We start from the raw sequence: 21,815 nt of genomic DNA on the forward strand, positions 1-21,815 counted from the left end.
GAAGAATTGGGACCGCTAAACACTGAGGATGGAGAGGAGGTCAAGGATAATCTAGGCATGGCCCCAATATCTAAACAAATACTTTGCCTCAGTCTTTAATGAGGCTAATGAGGGGCTTAGGGATAATGGTAGGACGACAAATGGGAATGAGGATATGGAGGTAGATATTACCACATCCGAGGTAGAAGCCAAAAACTTGAACAGCTTAATGGGACTAAATCGGGGGGCCCAGATAATCTTCATCCAAGAATATTCAAGGAACTGGCACATGAAATTGCAAGCCCATTAGCAAAAATTTTTAATGAATCTGTAAACTCAGGGGTTGTACCGTATGACTGGAGAATTGCTAACATAGTTCCTATTTTTAAGAAAGGAAAAAAATGTGATCCAGGTAACTACAGGCCTGTTAGTTTGACATCTGTAGTATGCAAGGTCTTGGAAAAAATTTTGAAGGAGAAAGTAGTTAAGGACATTGAGGTCAATGGTAATTGGGACAAAATACAACATAGTTTTACAAAAGGTAGATCGTGTCAAACCAACCTGATCTCCTTCTTTGAGAAGGTAACAGATTTTTTAGACAAAGGAAATGCAGTGGATCTAATTTACCTCGATTTCATTAAGGAATTTGATACAGGTCCACCTGGGGAATTATTAGCTAAATTGGAAAAGATGGGGATCAATATGAAAATTGAAAGGTGGATAAGAAACTGGTTGAAGGGGAGACTGCAACGGGTCACACTGAAAGGTGAATTGTCAGGCTGGAAGGCGGTAACTAGTGGAGTTCCTCAGGGATCGGTTTTGGGACCAATCTTATTTAATCTTTTTATTACTCATCTGGGCACAAAAAGCAGGAATGTGCTAATACAGTTTGGGGCTGACACAAAGCTGGGAGGTATTGCCAATACAGAGAAGGACCGGGATATCATACAGGAAGATCTGGATGACCTTGTAAACTGGAGTAATAGTAATAGGATGAAATTTAATAGTGAAAAGTGCAAGGTCATGCATTTAGGGATTAATAACAAGAATTTTTGTTATAAACTGGAGACGCATCACTTGGAAGTAACAGAGGAGGAGGAGGACCTCGGAGTATTGGTTGATCACAGGATGACTATTTGCTGCCAATGTGATATGACCATGAAAAAAGCTAATGCAGTCTTGGGATGCATTAGGCGAGGTATTTCCAGTAGAGATAAGGAGGTGTTAGTACTGTTATACAAGGTCCTGGTGAGACTTCATCTGGACTATTGTGTGGTTCCGGTCTCCCACATTTAAGAAAGATGAATTCAAACTGGAACAGGTACAGAGAAGGGCTACTAGGATGATCCGAGGAATGGAAAACCTGCCTTATGAAAGGAGACTCAAAGAGCTTGGCTTGTTTAGCCTAACAAAAGAAGGCTGAGAGGAGATATGATTGCTCTCTATAAATATATCAGAGGGATAAATACCATGGAGGGAGAAGAATTATTTAAGCTCAGTACCAGTGTGGACACAAGAACAAATGGATATAAACTGGCCATCAGGAATTAGATGAAGGTTTCTAACCATCAGAGGAGTGAAGTTCTGGAACAGCCTTCCAAGGGAAGCAGTGGGGACAAAAGATATCTGGCTTCAAGACTAAGCTTGATAAATTTATGGAAGGGATGATATGATGGGATAGCCTAATTTTGGCAATTAATTGATCTTCAACTATTAGAGGTAGATATGCCAATGGCCTGTGATGGGATGTTAGATGGGGTGGGATCTGAGTTACTCCAGAGAATTCTTTCCTGGGTGTCTGACTGGTGAGTCTTGCCCACATGCCCAGGGTTTAGCTGATCGCCATATTTTGGGTCGGGAAGGAATTTTCCTCCAGGGCAGATTGACAGAGGTGGGTTGAGATCTTCTGAAGGTCTGAAAACCAAAAGTGTCTGGGCCAGTTCTGCACAATAAGAGTGACCCAAGCTTTGTCATGGCAAATATTTCTTAGAACTTCTGGTATCAGTGGGATGGGAGGAAAGGCATACCTGAGGTGGTCTGTCCAAGGTAGCAGAAGGGCCTCACCCTTGGAGTCCTGGCCCAGAGCTGGTGTGGATCTGACTTTTTTCTCTGTTTTTAATAGATCTTGTGTTTGTTTGAATTAAACCATTTGCATAATAGATTGTAAAGAGGTAAGATCACTGAGGTACATCTGGAAGGGAAGACAACCTCCTGACATCTGGTGAAGGAGAAAATAGTACTATTCCTAGACCACTCAGCCAAGGCAACCTCTTATGTGTGCCACCCAGATACCACAGTCAGGAGGGATATGGGAAAAGTTGATGGAGGAGTGGCAGGAAATGGGAAGCAAAAGTTACACTTTTAGTTCAAAGTTTTAAGAAAAGCAAGCTGTTGTCCTGCTTCCTCTAAGAAGGGTACTACAGAATAATGAGTCCCATAGGATTTTTATTATATAAGCATTAATATTCTAAGAGAATAACCTTCCTAGCCTAGTAATAAAAATGTATGTTTGTTCTTCTCACAAAAAATTTTCAGTTTAAAAGTTTGTATAGTTACTGACATAAATTAAGCCTTCATTACTTTTATCACCATACCCACTCTGGACAATGTGATCATGCAGCTTCAAATAATACATAACTAAAAACAATCTCTGCTGACAAATTGTAGATGTCAGGTATGAACTAAAATTACTGAAATTCCCTAAGAAAAGATAATGAACTTTTTTCTTCATGTTTCGTTTTATGGGTTTTTTGCAGGAGGAGACGGGGGGGGGACAATGACTGTACGGTTAGTTGCTAGGCTGTTAGAATTTGTTTTCAGAAAAAACATGTACTGAACTACTGTAAAGAATTAAGTGGTATTTTCAAACAGGTATAATAAAGATAAAAATTTATATATTAACCGGCCAAATTTTGAAACTACAAACCTTGTACGTCTCTTCAAGTGAAAATAAAAATGCCACCAAATATTAAACTTTAGCTCTTACCTCCAGTTCTCCCTTGTCCAATGACAACATTTGGATAAAGGCTGTTTTCATGCTCCTGGAGGTGAGGTAGGTAGTAGTGTATGTTTGTAAGACGCAAAGGGAGTTTGCTGGTGAGATTTAACACTTTCCACTTCATGGCATCTTAAAAAACAAAAACAGAAGAGGATTGAGCTCATTACTCTGACAAATATTTTCCCTCAAATAAAAGTTTAGCATATTACAAATACAAGCTTATTAAATCAGAGCCATTTTATCAGAGATTACTGTAGGTCAAATCAATTCTTTTTCATGGTGGTGAATGATTAGCTTTCTTGTTGATTGCAGAAGTTAAATAGCAGATCCTTCAATCAAAAACAATTTTCCCAAAGTCTCTGATGGACGTCAGGAACACGCCCCAAATGAGTTTATTATTGTGATGTGTTTGTGTCAAGGTTCCTTCCCCACTCTGAACTCTAGGGTACAGATGTGGGGACCTGCATGAAAGACCCCCTAAGCTTATTCTTACCAGCTTAGGTTAAACACTGCCACCACCAAAGTGTTACACAAAGAACAGGGGAAATGCCCACTTGGAAACGTCACCCCACCAAAATATCCCCCCCAAGCACTATACCCCCTTTCCTGGGGAAGGCTTGATAAAAATCCTCACCAATTGGTACAGGTGAACCCAGACCCAAACCCTTGGATCTTAAGAACAATGAAAAAAAAATCAGGTTCTTAAAAGATAATTTTAATTAAAGTAAAAGAATCACCTCTGTAAAATCAGGATTGTAAATACCTTACAGGGTAGTCAGATTCAAAACATAGAGAATCCCTCTAGGCAAAACCTTAAGTTACAAAAAGACACAAAAACAGGAATATACATCCCATTCAGCACAACTTATTTTATCAGCCATTTAAACAAAACAGAATCTAACGCATATCTAACTAGATTGCTTATTAACCCTTTAAAGGAGTTCTGACCTGCATTCCTGCTCTGGTCCCAGCAAAAGCAACACACACACAGACAGACAGACAGACAGAGAGAGAGAGAACCCTTTGTCCCCCATCCTCCCCCAGCTTTGAAAGTATCTTGTCTCCTCATTGGTCATTTTGGTCAGGTGCCAGCAAGGTTATCTTAGCTTCTTAACCCTTTACAGGTGAAAGGGTTTTTCCTCTGGCCAGGAGGGATTTAAAGGTGTTTACCCTTCCCTTTATAATTTATGACAGTTTGGATTACAGTTGGTCAGAAACATTTCTTCAGAACAGTTTGCTGTCAGAAAATACCATTTAAACAAAACCAAAATTTTTCATAAAATTATACTGATTTTGAAAAAAAAATTAGAAAAAATTGCAAGAATTGTTTTGAAATTGTCCAAGTGTCCTGGTTTGATATTTTTGGAACAAAAAGTTTTGATTTCTCATTTTGAAATTTAATTTTATATAAAAAATTAAGTGTCAAAATTGAAACTCTTCATATGTATCAAAATGTTTTGTTTTAGCTGACCCAAAACATATTTTTAAAATCTTTTCTTTTTTGCAGGATCGAAAATTAATTTTCTGACCAGCTCTAATTTGTGTTACAGTAGCACGCAGAAGTCCCAATCAGATTGGGACCTATTGTATTAGGATTCCTACAAAAAACATAGTAAGAGAGAGTCCCTGACCCAGAGATTTTACTATTAAATGCCCCAGTCCTGCAACTGCTTGCACATAGGCAGACTCCTGCATCCATACACAGGTCCACTGATTTCAGTGGGGCTCTATAGGTGCTCTGCTTATGCACAAGCAGTTGGAGGATTAAGCCTCATTTGAGAGAAGAGCCAACAAGTCGGTGTAACAAACAATTAGAGAGGATAATTTGTCAGTTGTAAATAAACAAGAAATATCATTAATATCAGTAATTCCTAATCCTTAACTTCCAGTGTTTCCCAGCAGGCAAATGGTGAACATTCTCTCTTAGAATGCAATACATGGAGTTTTTAACTGAGCACATGAAGGGCCTGAATCAGACGTCCTTATACAGTTAGAACTCCCATTGTTTACAAGGACAATGGGACAATGACTTTTAAACACATATTGAGCAAACAAAAGCTGCAGTAGCAAAGAGTAATATGTAGCACTTTATTCTTGAGTCTTCAGAATTTTAAAAGGGAGGCGACATTTAATTAAAATACATACCAATGTTGAAATAATCCAAATGTGAATTTATAAAAATAATCCAAATTTACCAAATACAATCAATTAAAGTTGAAAATTGTCACTTGCTAACTTTAGCTGTCTAGATATAAATATATTACATTTCTATGGGCTCCAGTTTTGTGCATCATAGAATATCATGGTTGGAAGGGACCTCAGGAGGTCATCTAGTCCAACCCTGTCATAAAAATAAAGGGAAGGGTAAACCCCTTTAAAATCCCTCCTGGCCAGAGGAAAAATCCTCTCACCTGTAAAGGGTTAAGAAGCTAAAGGTAACCTCGCTGGCACCTGACCAAAATGACCAATGAGGAGACAAGATACTTTCAAAAGCTGGGAGGAGGGACAGAAACAAAGGGTCTGGGTCTGTCTGTATGCTGCTTTTGCCAGGGATAGAACAGGAATGGAGTCCTAGAACTTTTAGTAAGTAATCTAGCTAAGTATGTGTTAGATTATGATTTCTTTAAATGGCTGAGAAAAGAACTGTGCTGAATAGAATGACTATTCCTGTTTGTGTGTCTTTTTTGTAACTTAAGGTTTTGCCTAGAGGGATTCTCTGTGTTTTGAATCTAATTACCCTGTAAGGTATCTACCATCCTGATTTTTACAGAGGTGATTCCTTTACTTCTATTAAAAGTCTTCTTTAAGAAAACTGAATGCTTTTTCATTGTTCTAAGATCCAAGGGTTTGGGTCTGTGGTCACCTATGCAATTTGGTGAGGATTTTTACCAAACCTTCCCCAGGAAGTGGGGTGCAAGGGTTGGGAGGATTTTGCGGGGAAAGATGTGTCCAAACCATGTTTCCCAGTAAACCCAGATAAAGTTTGGTGGTGGCAGTGGAAATCCAAGGGCAAAGGGTAAAATTAATTTGTACCTTGGGGAAGTTTTAACCTAAGCTGGTAAAAGTAAGCTTAGGAGGTTTTCATGCAGGTCCCCACATCTGTACCCTAGAGTTCAGAGTGGGGAAGGAACCTTGACAAACCCCCTGCTCAAAGCAGGACCAATCCCCAACTAAATATCCCAGCCAGGGATTTGTCAAGCCTGACCTTAAAAATATCTAAGGAAGAAGATTCCACCACCTCCCTAGGTAACGCATTCCAGTGTTTCACCACCCTTCCTAGTGAAAAAGTTTTTCCTAATATCCAACCTAAACCTCCCCCACTGCAACTTGAGACCATTACTCCTTGTTCTGTCAGCAGCTACCACTGAGAACAGTCTAGATCCATCCTCTTTGAAACATTACTCAGAATAAATGTTAGGAAATTGCTAAAATATAGAATTAGAAAAGCTACTAAAAACCTATAGAGCCTGTTCCTAAAATCATTCAGAAGTCAATTAAAAGCTGGTGAAACAAAAATATTTTCCACTTAATTAATACAAGGCACCCAATGTGCAAAGATGATGGGTACCATTAGGTAAACTAATAAATATTTGAAAGGACTAAATGAAAGACCTTACTCTTTATTTTGTTTTAAGAAAGGAACCTGAGCAGCAAAAGATCTCTTTCACTCAAATGTGTACCTGCTAAGCAGCTAGCAAGAAATCATTTCAAAACTTAACTTTACCAGTTGCCTTACAGCTTATTTCTGCTGTCCTGACACAGGTGAGACTCCTATGTACATCATATGAGAACTCTGTCTGTGTCATTCCCTCCCTGTCCCTGGGACTACCCATGCTCATGTAGGTTGTCAAGGTTCCTCCCCCACTCTGAACTCTAGGGTACAGATGTGGGGACATGCATGAAAACCTCCTAAGCTTACTTTCACCAGCTTAGGTTAAAACTTCCCCAAAGTACAAATTAATTTTATCCTTTGACCCTGGATCTCCACTGCCACCACCAAACTCTAACTGGGTTTACTGGGAAACGTAGTTTGGACACGTCTTTCCCCCCCAAAATCCTCCCAACCCTTGCACCCCACTTCCTGGGGAAGGTTTGGTAAAAATCCTCACCAATTTGCATAGGTGACCACAGACCCAAACCCTTGGATCTTGGACCATTCCTGAGTTCCTGGCCCCAGCCAGCCTTCCCACCCACACAGAGCCGAACGTCTGCTCTCCCTCCCAGCCAGCAACTTTTTTAGCTCATCTTTCAAAGTCCAACACCTGTTTCAGGAATCACAGTGCTGAGCTGACTGAGCCCCAAGCAGTCCTTTAATCCTTTTCTGACTTTTGCAGGGTTTACACACCCCATCACACCATCATAAAGCCAGAATAGTCATGTATATGCCATATTGGAGAAGTGATAGATGGGGCTAGAGTTTATTGTGCTTGGCAAATCCTTGCTGGTTTGTCATAAATTAGTCATCTCTCTCTCTCCTACCTCCTGGAGCGCCACAAAGTATGAGCTTGATGGACTGAGTGAGCCCCAAGCCTTGGTCCAAGATTCTTTAGGTTTTTTGACAGGAGCATAATGTTCCAAAACTTGTATTCTAATTTTTGAATATACCCTCCCTCTTGAAAGGTCTGGGTATTAACTTTTAACCCATTTAAAATTTTCCTCTAAAAAATCCAAACAAATTCATCACCTGTTTTGATAATCAAAGGGTTTCTGAGAAGGACATCTCCCTGCTACGAAGAAGCAGATTCAAAGTCAAACACATCAACAATGTGGCTTGATTAATCTTCAGAGGTTGTTTTACCTTTCTCTCTAGTGTTGACTTTCTAGGTAATTTAAGAAGAAATAATAATAATAATAATAAAGAAAGGTAAGCTGTTAGAATGGGAAGGAAAGAATGGCACAGAGTCAAAAGGGAAGCAAAACTATGTGCCAGAAATAAAAATAGAAATGAGCAGACTCATGCCTAACTCCTCCTGTCATAATGCAATCATATAAGCACTTGATGCTTGTAGTTCTTGAAAAGCAGTTATTACATGGTATGAATCCCATTGCACTTCACAATGAGTTCCTTTCATTGCAGAATTTTATAAAATGGATACCTGAAACAAAAAATAATTGCTATATACTTGTGAAAGCACATTGGCCATATTAAGATATTATAGTGGCTTACATTTATGCATCACTTTTCATTCAAATGGATTTCAAAATGCTTTTCAGCAATAGGTACACACAAATTCATACCCATAATTATCATGACTGATGTGCAAGTAAAATGTGCACTGGCCATTTGCCTCTGCAGTTAACCAGTGTTCACTCACAGTAATTACTACCACTGTGGGTATGTCTACACTACAAACTTAAGTCAACCTATATTAGGTCGACTTACAGCCACAGCAGTAATTACTGCGGTGGTGCATGTCCACTCTACCCTCCTTGGATTGACAGAGCGTGTCCTCACCAGAATCGCTTTCACCGACCTAAGAGGGTCAGCATAGGGAGCTGAGAGCTGGCAGCTCTCTGACTGGAGCCTGGCTGCTCCACTGGCTCCTGGGCTCCTGGCAGCTGTCCCGCCGCCCCCTTCCCCTCCCCCCGGCTTTCTATTCCCTGCCAGGAGCCAGGGGAAGTCACCCACAGCTTCTCCCCTATCCGTTCCTTGCCAGGAGCCGGGGGAAGCCGCCTGGGGCTTCTCACCACCGGAGATTCTCAGCTCACTCTGCCTGCTCGTTCCCTGCTGGGAGCCAGGCAGTCTTGTCAATTACATGGCTCACCTGGCAGGGAGTGGGTGGGGGCCACTCAGGCTTCTCACTCCAGCTCCCAGTCCAGAGCAGGATCCAGCCACCCAGCTCTCCAGAGGAGCAGGGGCTTTCTTGTCAATTTCACAGCTCCTGCTGTGAAATTGACAAGACAGCTGATGTACCAGATGCAGTGTCTACAGAGACAGTGCATCAGGCTAACTACACCAACATAAGCCTTATGCCTCTTGTGGAGGTGGAGTTATTATGTCGGTGTAATAGGGAACTTGCATTGGTGGGAGGAAGATTGTAGTGTAGACACTGACATAATTAGATTGACATAAGCTGCTTTATGTCGACCTGTGTAGTGTAGACCAGCCCTGAAATGCAGTTCCCACGGAGGTGGGGAAGACAGAAGGCATTCTATGCCAGAGTTATACAGCAGTGAGTTCTATCCAACACAAACAATAATAGCCTTCCAAGCTGCATGAACCTTAAAAAGCCACATCTCCACAGCTGTTAGCTCCATAACAGACTGATTGATTGATTGCTGTCCAACATCAGAAGGCAACCCCCTAGGCAAACTAAAACAAAGAAAAATTATTACTAACCTTTCATAACGGTTGTTCTTTGAGTCGTGTTGTACATGTCCATTCCACTCCAGGTGTGTGCGCGCCCCAAGCACAGTTGCTGGAATTTTTTCCCTCAGTGGTACCTGTCGGGGCAGCCCGAGCACTCTCTAGTGCTGTGTGCTCATAGTGCTGGTATAAAGTGCCCAGCCGACCCCCTGCTTGCTAAGTTCCTTCTTTCCAGAAGACTCCTATGGAGAGGGGTAAGAAGGCGGGTCGTGGAATGGACATGTCAAAGGACAACAGTTTCAGAAAGTTAGTAACTGTTTTTTCTTCTTCTTCAAGTGATTGCATATGTGCATTCCACTCCAGGTGACTCCCTAGCAATTGAATAGGTGGAGGGATTGGAGTTCATGGACATAAGACTGCAGGACAGCTCGATCTAATTTGGTATCATCTCTGGACTGCTGTGTGATGGTGTAATGGGAGGAGAGCGTATGCACAATGACCAAGTCACTGCTTTGCAAACGTCCTGGACAGAGATCTGCTCTCCGAATGCTGCTGACCGTGCTTGTGACCTTGTGGAACGAGCCATGGGATAGTTGGAAGGCGGTACCCCCGCTTGATTGTAACTAGCATGAGTGCAAGACTTAATCCAGGAAGAGACGAGATCAGGAGACCCTTCATCTTGTTTGCTACAAACAGCTGAGTGGACTTTCTGAATGGTTTACTCCATTCTATGTAGAAAGCTTGGACGTTAGGCGAGCCCTATAAGTGAAGGTGCTACTCCTCTCTATTTGCATGCGGCTTAGGGTAAAAGACCGGAAGGTAGATTGCCCAATTGTTATAAAATTGTGATACTACCTTTGATAGGAAACTGGGGTGAGGTAAGGAAATGGTGGGTAACTGAACTTTGTCTTTAAAGAAGACTGTGTCTAGAGGCTCTGATGTGAGGGCCCTGAACTCCAAGGCCGAAGTGATGGCCACTAAGAAAACCACTTTCCAGGAGCGGTACAATAAGGAGCACATTGCCAGTGGTTCAAATGGATATTCCATGAGCTTTAATAAGACCAAGTTCAGGTCCCAGGGAGGAACTGGCTCTCTTATATGAGGATATAATATCTCTAGTCGCTTCAGAAATCAGATGGACATGTGATGTGAAAATACAGACTGGTTATCTACCCAGGGGTGGAAAGCCACTATTGCTGCAAGGTGAACGTTGATAGAGGAGATAGATAAATCATGCTGCTTCAGGTGTAATAGATACTCAAGTCTTTCTTGTAAGGATGACTACATGGGCAAGATCCCACTTTGGAACATGCAGACCGAAAACTGCTTCCACTTGTAAAGATAAGTAGCCCTGGTTGAGGGCTTCCTACTCCCTAGTAGAACCTGATGAACTTCCCCTGAGCAAGCCTGCTCTTTGAGGTTTAACCATGGAGCTTCCAGGCCATTAGGTGAAGGGAGCTCGGGTTCAGATGGAGCAGTCAACCATGGTCCTGAGAGATCAGGTCAAGGTGTAACGGAAGTGGGATTGGAGTCACCACTGAGAGGCCTAGCAAAGTGGCAGAACCAGTGTTGGCAGGGCCATGCTGGGGCTATCAAAATGATCTGGTTCCGGTCCCACTTGATCTTTAGAAGTGCTCTGTGTACAAGCGGGACAGGGGGGAAAAGTGTAGTAAAGGTGTTCCATCAGAAAGGCATGTGTGATAGACCCTGGACTGTGGCCACACAGGGAGCAGAATTGGTGATGCTTTGTTGTACTGGGTTGCAAATAGGTTTATCTCGGGAGTCCCCCACTGCTGGAAAACATCCCGCGCCACATCTGGGCGAAGGGACCATTCATGGTGACTGGAGAAAGTCCTGCTTAGGTGATCTGCCAGCTCATTTTGGGCTCCTGGAAGGTAAGAGGCCTCTAGGTTGACTGAGAGGGCGATACAGAATTCCCATAGTTGAATCACTTCCTGATGTAGGCTGGAAGAGCAAGCTCCTCTTTGCCTGTTGAGATGGAACATGGCAGCAACACTGTCCATAAGAACAAACAAATCTCTGCCTGTAATACGTGGCAGGAAAGCCTAGCAGGCCAGGTGAATTGCTCTGAGTTCTTGGACACTGATGTGGAGAGAAAGTTCTTCTGGAGACCAAAGACCTTGAGTTCTGAGGGACCCAAGGTGAGCTCTCCACCCTAGTGCTGATGCATCTGAGATCAGGGTCACTGACGGTTGGGGCCATATAAAGGGAACCCCTGCACAAACATTGAGGAGGTCGATCCACCAATTGAGGGAGACAAGAACATGAGGGTACAAAATCCAGATGGTGGCAGTTTGGTGAGTACACGGAGGCCAGCAACGTGTGGAGGGGCTTGAGGCGCAGCCTTGAATGCTGCACCACATATGTGCATGAAGCCATGTGGCCTAAAAGCCTCAGACAAGTTCTGGATGTTGCGATGGGATGGCCTTTGAAGTGTGCTATTAGGGACGTAGTTGTCTTAAAATAACCCTCTGGAAAGTAGGCTCTGGCTTGAGAGGAGTTGAACACCGCTCCGATAAACACTGTCCTCTGTACTGGAGTGAGGATAGATTTCTACACATTTATCAGGAGGCTAGGGCCTTGAAAATCAACTAGATGAGCCCAAAGCTGGATACTACATGAGCCCTAGACCATCCCTTGATTAGCCACTCATCCAGATAAGGGTAGACCTGCTCTCTTTGGAAGGCTGCCACTATCACCATACATTTTGTAAACACCCTAGGAGCTGCAGACAGGCAGAACGGGAGTACAGGAACTCCTCACTTAACATTGTAGTTATGTTCCTGAAAAATGCGACTTTAAGCGAAACGATGTTAAGCAAATCCAATTTCCCCCATAAGACTTAATGTAAATGAGGGGGTTAGGTTCCAGGGAAATTTTTTTTACCAGACAAAAGACATATATATACACACACAGACACAGAGTGTAAGTTTTAAACAAACAATTTAATACCGGTACACGGTGATGATGATTGTGAAGCTTAGTTGAGGTGGAGGAGTCAGTGGGTGGGATATTTCCCAGGGAATGCCTTACTGCTAAATGATGAACTAGCAATCGGCTGAGCCCTCAAGGGTTAACTCTCACACTCTACAAGGCAGCAGGAAAGGACAGAGGGAAGACAGAGACAGAGACACACCCTGAATGTGTTTGAGAGACGGAGATATGCATTTCCCATTTAAGTATGAAGAGTGGGGTCAACACCAGGGCTGGCTCCAGGCACCAGCTTTCCAAGCAGGTGCTTGAGGTGGCATTGAGAACAGGGTGGCAGTTCCTCCGGCCGCGGCGGCAATCTGGCGGCAGCTTCTCTGTTCCTCCAGCAGCGGCGGCAAATTGGCGGCAGCTTCTTCCTTTTGCCATCTGCAGTGGCAGTTTTTTTTCACTGCTTGGGGCGGCAAAAACTGTAGAGCTGGCCCTGGTCAGAAGTACACTGCCTTGTTAATTAGATCAGCAAGCTGAGACTGGAGCGCAGCTCCCTCCGTCCATGTGTCCCCCCTGCTCTATGGAAGATGGGGTAATCGGGGTGCAGGAGCAGGGGGGACATTAGCCCCCCCTCTTCTTCCCCTTCGCCCCCACAGCAAGCAGGAGTGTTGGGGAGCAGCTCCAAGTCAGAGGGCAGGAGCAGCACATGGCAGTGCGGGGAGGGACAGCTGAACTGCAGGCAATTGATAGCCTGCTGAGCAGCTGCTGCACAGGGAACTTAGGGGAGCAGGGAGCTGATAGGGGGGCTGCCAGTTCACCCTGGTTCCAACCACCCACCAGCTAACTGCAACGGGCTGCTCTTTCTGCAAGCAGTGGACAAAGCAGGCAGCTGCCAAACGACATTGCATTGCACAACTTTAAACGAGCATGCTCCCTAATTGATCATCAACGTAACAACGAAACAACATTAACCGGGACGACTTTAAGTGAGGAGTTCTTGTACCATGAAGTGGTAGTGTGCGTGGTTCAATATGAATCTGAGGAACCTTCTGTGAGCTTGGTATATCAATATATGAAAATAGGTGTCTCTTAAATCGAGGGCAGCGTACCAGTCCCAGGGATCCAGGGAGAGGATAATGGATGCCAAGGTGACCATGTGGAACTTTAATTTCTTGAGGTAGCTGTTGGGGTGGCGCCGGCCTAAAATGAGTCTGAGACCTCCCTTAGCTTTTGGGATTAGGAAATAATGGGAATAGAACCCTTTCCCTCTTAAATTCTGCAGAATTTCTTTCAAGGCTCCCATCCAAAGGAAGGATTGAACCTCCTGAGCCAGAAGATCTTCATGAAAGAGGTCCCTGACGTGAGATGGGAGGAAGGATAGGACGAAAGTTTGGAAGTAAACTTGAGGGTGTATCTCACTTACATCATTTTCAACACAGAATGGTCCATGGTGACACGGGACTACGCATTGAGAAAATGGGAGAGGAGGTTGGTAAACAAAGGAGAAACAGGGTCTGGCATCATGGGAACTGGTATGGCATCGTTGAGTGTCTTGTCAAAAGGCCTGCTTAGAGCCCCCTGAATGTTTAGGTGGGCAAGCATGGACATTGAGATAGCAAGGGCTGATGGCCTATGCCTAAAATGCTTGCTTCTTTTTCTCTGCAGTTCCTGACAGATAGGCAGAGCAGGGTACAAAACAGGCTGTTGGGACTTGTAGTGCTTCCTTGAAGTCATTGGTGTATACAAACCAAGGGACTTTAGTCTTGCCCTAGAGTCCTTTAACCCATGAAGCTTCACATCAGTCTGTTCTGAAAAGATTGAAGCTCCTTTGAGGGTAGATCCTGAAAGGTTTGCTCGACCTCCTGCAGGAGACACAAAGACTGTAGCCATGAACTCCTATGCATGGCTACTGCTGAAGCCATGAACCTGGCCGCCGAATCAGCTGCATCCAAAGCAGATTGCAACGAGGCCCTTACTACTGATTTTCCCTTGTCCACCAACAAGGAGAACTCTTGCCTGGAGTCCTGAGGGAGCAAGTCCTTGACTTCTGCATGAATCCCACATGTTGAAATCATATCTGCTTAGCAGCACCGGCTGGTTTGCAATCCTGAAGAATAAAATATTCTACCGAATAAATCCAGTTTCTTGGATTCTTTGCTTTTGGGTCTTCACTAAAAACCGACTAAACTATTTACAACTATGTACAGATATGCAAAAAGGAAAAACCACATAGAGCTTGCCAAAGCAAGGATAGCAATTCCAGTGACCATCATGGGCAGTAAGAAGGAACTGAGGGATCACGGGGTCAGCTGGGTACTTTATACTAGTGCTATGAGTCCACAGCACCTGAGGGCGCTCGAGACGCCCTCATGGGTACCACTGAGGGAAAAATTTCTGGTGACTGTGCTTGGGGCCCACATGCACATAGAGTGGAATGCACATGTGCAATCACTCAAAAAAGAAACTCACAAAACCTACTCACTAGGTGCAAGTTAGCAGAAACAGGACTCTGATTTCCTGTTCTCCACAACTCCCTGTTACCTGCCTTTTCCATTCCTTACCTATGACAGCAAGGACAGTGGAATTTATGACATGGACAGTAGAGTTGGTCAAAATTTTTCAACTAGAAAATATTCCTGCTAAAAATAGGATTTATAGGAAAAATGTGACTGACAAAAAAAATAGTACAAGAAATTTTGAAGGGAAAATTTTCATTTTGTTGTGAATTGAACCCCCCATTTTAAATGTTTTTTTCTCTTTTTTTGCCACTGAATACAAAAGAATGAATAATGTCTACAGCTTTTTCTCCACATTCCCTTCTACTCCTTTTTCCATTCTGTAACTTTTCAAAACTCCCTCAACTAGGGAAAAATAGAGAAAAGAGAGAAAAAAAGGAAGAAGTGAAAAAAATTGTGGATATTGTTAATTTTATTTCACTCAGTGACACAAAAGAGAAGAGGGACAGAAAACGGAAAAATGAAAGTTCATTTTTTTCAAAAAAATATGTAACAAAAAGGTTTTTTTAATGTTTGGTTTGAGCCCTGTGAAATGGAAACTTCAAATTTTGTCATAAAATTGTTTTTCAACCTGCTTTAATGGGCAGAATGCTATGGACACTCTGAACTATTGTGTTGTTTAGGTGGAAATTCTCCACTCAGTCATCACTGTATTGAAGGGTGAAAAGCTGCTTCTTCAAAGATTGCCTTTCACCACACACAAATTCAGGTTCTGATTTGACATTGGTGAGGCCTCATCTGGAGTACTGTGTCCAGTTTTGGGCCCCACACTACAAGAAGGATGTGGAAAAATTGGACAGAGTCCAGCAGAAGGCAACAAAAATTATTAGGGGACTGGAACACATGACTTATGAGGAGAGGCTGAGGGAACTGGGATTGTTTAGTCTGCAGAAGAGAAGAATGAGGAGGGATTTGATAGCTGCTTTCAACTACCTGAAAGGGGGTTCCAAAGAGGATGGATCTAGACTGTTCTCAGTGGTAGCTGATGAGAGAACAAGGAGTAATGGTCTCAAGTTGCAGTGGGAGAGGTTTAGGTTGGATATTAGGAAAAACTTTTTCACTAGGAGGGTGGTGAAACACTGGAATGCGTTACCTAGGGAGGTGGTGGAATCTCCTTCCTTGGATATTTTTAAGGTCAGGCTTGACAAAGCCCTGGCTGGGATGATTTAGTTGAGGATGGGTCCTGCTTTGAGCAGGGGGTTGGACTAGATGACCTCCTGAGGTCCCTTCCAACCCTGATATTCTATGATTCTATGATCCTGCCTTGGTGGCTAAAAATGTTGTGTATAAGGTGTGTTTTTGTTTTGTACGGATAGAAAAAGTTGTTACGTACTGCATATCTCCTTCTCTCCTTTCCCTACCTGGCTTCCTATGTGGTACCACCAACCTGGTAGAGTTGCCTAAATTCTTTCCCAGCTGACCTTGATTTCTAAATATGGAAAGAGGACTGCCCCAAATTATTACGTAGATCTCAGTCAGAATCAGGCCCTCACTGAGGTAGCCATAGGGCAAAAATCCTACAACATGGACTCTACTCCAGTGTTTATAATCCAAAGCCAGATCCTGCAAACACCTAAGCATTTGCTTAATTTTAAGCACATGAATTGAGTCAATGCTGGACTGGGAACTAAAAAACAAAAAAAACAAAGTGAGAAAACAGGATAGCACATACAGGCAAAGTGGTCAGAAGGACAATGATGCACATCTTAGTTCCTCCTCCCTTTCAATTTTTAATACAATATTTTAATTATAAAATCCCAAAGCTTTTTTCTATGTAGATTTAACTCCATGTATTCTGTCAGAAATAATTCTTAAATATTTTGTGTTGAGACCACAATGTCCCACATTTCAACTACAACATAACATTCCTAATCTATCTCCCCACAAGAAGGCAGCCCCTCTCATTCTCTCCACTCCCTCTTGATAATGGGGTTAGCAGCAATGAGAACAGCTTTTGGAGAAAACTGTGCCTATGTCACCAGGGATGTGAGATGGCCAGCTCCTGCTCTGCCTTACTCCTCCTCCAGGGGACAGGGCTATCTGCCTAATCCATCATACTGCAACCACTAGAGTGGAGGTAGATTGCCCTAAGTATGTGCAGTAGCTGCTGAAGCAGTAGGGCCTAATGTGTTTTTAAAAGGAGAAGTGAATAAAAACTCTAATTAAATTAGAGTGGAAAGTCAGATCAACAGAATATGATTAACTGATTGGAATTACTTCTAGTATTTGTTGTCCAACTTTAAAAATGTACCGAAGGTGCGTGAGAGTGCGAAGATGCAAGAGAAAGAGAGACTTTCGGTAAACGTGTTTTAGTCTGCTTCTCATAAGCAAAGCAGGATGAGAAAGGGGTAAACATTTCATAGATATTTTTAAATGTCCCCTCTTTTGAAATTTGGGGTGAAAAGGAAATAAGGACTCTTCACAAGACAAATAAAAGGAGAAAAGAATGATAGAAAAATGTTCTTAGAGTTCTCTCAGGTTCCAAGCAACCAATCCTATAAATTGTCATGGATCAGGTAAGTATTATTAGGACCTAATTAAAGAATGGTAAAAGTCTTCTCTCACCCTCTTTTTAAACATATAAGGGCCTGATGCTGCCATCATCAAAGTCAATAGATTTGTTCCCATTAACATTAGTGGAAGCAGAATTGGGCCCAGAGTATATAATAATTTAATCTCTTTAGGAAGAAAAATTTTTATGAGCACAAACCTGTATGATTTGCTGTAGAGTTCAGTCTCTCCGCAACTACCCGTTTAACTGCATCCAGGACAATGCTCAACTCACGGGATCTTTTTTTATTTTCTTTTTCGGCATATAACAATCTTTGATGAAGTTCCAAAAACTGGGTTTGGTACATGTCTAAGCCACTTCCTGCAATGAAAACATAAATGGTTTCTTCAGGGAGGGATTAACCATATACTAGAATAAGGAGGGAGTTCAGGAATAGGGGACAGCATGGAAAGAGAATGAAAAGAGAGTGAAAACAGAAAATAAAAGAGCTGATTCAAGGTTTATTGGTGGAGTGAAGAAGGGGACAGAATACTAAGAAATAAAGACAGGATTTAGGAGAGCACAGTTATACAAAACCTTGAAAGTGAGGACAAGAAGTCTGAACACAATACTGAGGATGACGAAGGCTGTAGAAGAAATTGAAGTGGGGGATGGCATAGTCCCAGTGACGGGCAAGAAGGATGATTTCTGGACAGATTAGAGGAGCATGAGATGACTGAGTGAGAGAACTGGATGATAGCTAAAGTAGGAGATAAGGGTAAGGACATACACATTAGCAATAGGGATAGAAAGTCACTTGGGTCAGAGTGTAGGTTTGATAGCTGCAAGCGAGGACAAGCATAACAGATCTACAATAGACTAATCCATGCTCTTCCTCCAGAAGTGAATTATAATGAAGAACTTCGTAGTAATTGGATTCATTTTTTTTTCACGAAATCCTTCCTTCCTGATTCTTAAAATATATTATATACCCTACATTGACCACAATCTATAAGAGGAGTCCCTTCACTAACACCCCACCTCCCCTCCCCACAATCCCCTCCACACACTGTTTTTCACTTGTGGTGTACCCCTGCACTTCATGGTTTAATCCGAGGCCAGAAGTAAAAGTCCTGGAAGTGGAACTGAAAATCTTCCAAGAGAACTTGTTCCCATGAGATTCACAGCTTAGTTTTACAAATCCAAGAAGTCTGGAAAAGCATCCCTATTTTTGGGTGCTTATCTAAACTGGACCAAAAATCCTCCAAGTTTTCAAAGGTCCATCTATCATTAATAATCATCCAAATACAGAATTTCTTTGAGGCTATCCTATGCTAATGGGTCAGATTTATGAAATAATTCAGGAGTGGGTAAGAATGCTTCGACTTCAGCTCCTGAACATGGACCTCTTGAAGCAATATATTCATGCATATCACACTCTCTAAACTAAACTGACCAATCCCCAAACAAAAAAGGGAGCACTTATATTAACTTCTTAGAGATGCCTTACAAGTGCATTTCCGGCAGAGTATTAAGCCACTTATTGCTTTCAATCAGCAATGAGTGATGATCATTTAAAACAACTTAAAAACTGTCCATTTAAATTAAAAATAGGAACCATAAAAGAGAAACAAAGCTATACAGACAATAAAGTACAGTGTAAGCAAATAAATCCTTAAGTGGCTCCTCCAAACAAACAAAAAACCTTTAGAACTTTTTGTAACTAAAAAGCTAACCTTTAAAAGGAGCTAACAGTCTATAAGGTACAATGATAGTCACTGCCCTCATTAAAAACAAAACAAAATGCTCTTAATGATGTTCATGTTCCACAAAGCAGTCCAGCTATGAAGATTATACTCCTCACTCCCATTTGCATTTGCTCAATTTTTGATTGTTCTGCAATGTCTAATAAGCTTTTCTATACTACCAAAATTGAACTCTTCCTAATTAAACCATTGGTATTGAACTGGATTAAGCACAAATAATACAACCACACTAGCCATGTTGATTTGTGCTTGGAACTGTCATAGTAGCTTTGCATGTCCGATACTAGTGCTGTTCAATGCCCTCTGAATACTGGTCCCACAGTTCCTGGCACAGCTGCCAGAAGCAGTGCGTTCTAGGAGGCTTTGAAAAGACACCAGAGCACTATGGGACAGTAATTAAATTAGTGCAGTCCAAAATGGCACTAGCATAGAGTGGGCTGATATGGTTAAGACTAAACTACTATTTAATTCTACTGAAACAAATCTAAGCCAGATACACGTAAACCATCTGAAGCACTTCATGTTGGCAATTCATGACAGCAGAAATGGGGAGGGGAGGCACACTTCTCCTAGCGTAGACCTTGAACCAGTAAAGCATTTCAATACCTGCATAATAGTCTCTGATTACTCACATGTTTAAAATTACACACAAAAACAAGCTCTTTATTGGATCAAGCTCATGGTAAATTTCTCTCGTCTACACAAGGCTTAATAGACTTTAGAGTGAAAACTTTTTTGAAAGAGGATCTCAGGTAAATTTGTGTCACTCTGTATGCATTTATGGTTAGCGTAAGTAAAACAGGAACACAACAATAGTGCTTTTCACCTTCTAAGTACAATCATAGTTAATCCAGACTTTATCATTTGCTTTCCCAACAGGAAAAAAAAATGATGCAATACTGACCACATGGTCACATGGTGAGAGAAAAAACTGATGATTGATGGCATTGGCATCCATTAAGTTTCTCTAAGGCACATGATTATTGTCTTATGGAGAGCCAGTTAAACACTAAGCTTTTCAAGTGCAGCAAAGCATACCTGACCATTGTAGGCATGAATCTTGAGACCCAAGAATAGGAATCCATCTTGAAAGACTTGTCTTTGATTAGGGTAGAGGGTGGAGTGTCATTATTTAATAAGCTTAGAAGGGTTCCAAGTTTGGGTATTTAATGTCTGACAGAACGCCGTGTGCCTGAGCAGCATGCCAGGTTTCTGATGGGACTACTTCTCAGACGTCAGTGCAGCTATTTGGCATTTATACCAATATAACAGAGCTAAATCTGGCCCAGTGATACTACATAAAATGTTCTGAGCCAGATTTTCAGTGGGGCCAAGGAAGAGCTGGGACAGCATGGGGAGTGCGTGCAAAAGAGCCTTTTGCATCTCCTATGTTGGTTCTGTGACAGCCTGGCCTTCCAGCATAGATTAGAACAGCTTCAGACCTGTTCAACCAGCTGCCAAAAGCGCTCAGGTGCTCTTAAGGGAACAGAGGATTGTCAATGCATACCTATCTATAGGGCCCTACCAAATTCACAGTCCATTTTGGTCAAATTCACGGTCATAGGATTTTTTTAAATTGTAAATTTTATGATTTCAGCTATTTAAATCTGAAATTTCACAGTGTTGTAGTTATAGGGATCCTGACCCAACAAGGAGTTGTCAGGTGGTCATAGGCAGCGAGTTATATGGGCCTGTGGTGCCCGTGATTCACCAATATTCAGGATCATGGGTCCACAATTGTCCACTGAGCATTAATTTGAAGGGCACTCTTAAGAACATAATAGCAGCCATACTGGGTCAGACCAAAGGTCCATCAAGCCCAGTATCCTGTCCTCTGAATGAATGAACAGACAGGTTACCATCAGGTGATCCATACCCTGTCACCCAATCCCAGCTTCTGGCAAACAGAGGCTAGGGAACCCATTGCTGCCCATCCTGGCTAATAGCCATTGATGGACCTATCTTCCATGAATCTATCTAGCTCCCTTTTGAACCCTGTTATAGTATTGGCCTTCACAACACCCTCTGGCAAGGAGTTCCAGAGGTTGACAGTGCATTGCATGAAAAAATACTTTCTTGTGTTTGTTTTAAACCTGCTACCTATTAATTTAATTTGGTGGCCCCTTGTTCTTATATTATGAGAAGGAATAAATAACACTTCCTTATTTTCATAGGGCAGGAACTAGGGGTGCGGGGGGTGCTACAGCACCCTCACGTTTTATGCGGGGTCCCATCCGTGCTCCCAGGGTCCCAGCTGCTGCCCAGGGCTCCATTTCTGGCACCACATCTGGAGTCCCGACTGCTGCCCAAGCCCCTGTGCCCAACCCCAGCTGTGGCCCCAGCCTCGGTCCCCTAACCCTGTCCGGGTCCCCCCTCCTGGAGACCATGGCCCTGCTCCTGGCCTCAGCTGAGGGGGTGGGAGGGACAGGGGTAAGGATATATATTGGCTTACAAGGCAGTGTGGGGGGCAGAACTTGAACCCTTTCTGGGAACCACCAAAAATTATACAAACCTGGTGCCCACAAGGGTGGTCACAAGGTTATTGGTGGGGGGAGGGGGGAACAGAGGTGGATTGCGGTACTGCTACCCTTACTTCTGTGCTGCAGGCAGCAGCCCTGCCTTCAGACCCGGGCAGGTGGAGAGCGGTGGCTGCTAGCCCAGCTCTGAACGCAGAGCCTCTGCCAGCAGCAGTGCAGAAGTAAGGTGCCCGTGGCATGGTGTGGTATTGCCACTCTTACTTCTGCGCTGCTGCTGGCGGGGCACTGCCTTCAGAGCTGGGCACCTGGCTAACAGCCGCCACTCTTTGGCCATCCAGCTC

At 42.8% G+C, this 21,815-nt stretch overlaps 1 protein-coding gene across 8 annotated transcripts in view; it reads right to left on the reverse strand.

The window, feature by feature from the left end:
* The window catches only part of MGAT4D (MGAT4 family member D), a 126,245-nt gene that overhangs the window by 67,557 nt on the left and 36,873 nt on the right, over positions 1–21,815 (reverse strand). For 6 of the 8 annotated variants that reach the window (XM_075127697.1, XM_075127694.1, XM_075127695.1 and 3 more), the window contains 2 exons: positions 17,451–17,612; positions 2,966–3,106 (listed from right to left, as the gene is read on the reverse strand). In XM_075127697.1, coding sequence (XP_074983798.1) covers positions 2,966–3,106; positions 17,451–17,612 — 303 coding nt within the window. Of the gene's footprint in view, positions 1–2,965; positions 3,107–7,661; positions 7,767–9,317; positions 9,414–17,450; positions 17,613–21,815 lie in introns of those variants that run through there. The other 2 variants (XM_075127699.1, XM_075127700.1) reach the window with 2 other exon arrangements.

The sequence above is a fragment of the Caretta caretta genome, chromosome 4 (genome assembly GCF_965140235.1).
Source record: "Caretta caretta isolate rCarCar2 chromosome 4, rCarCar1.hap1, whole genome shotgun sequence".
In the NCBI taxonomy this organism is placed as follows: domain Eukaryota; kingdom Metazoa; phylum Chordata; order Testudines; family Cheloniidae; genus Caretta; species Caretta caretta.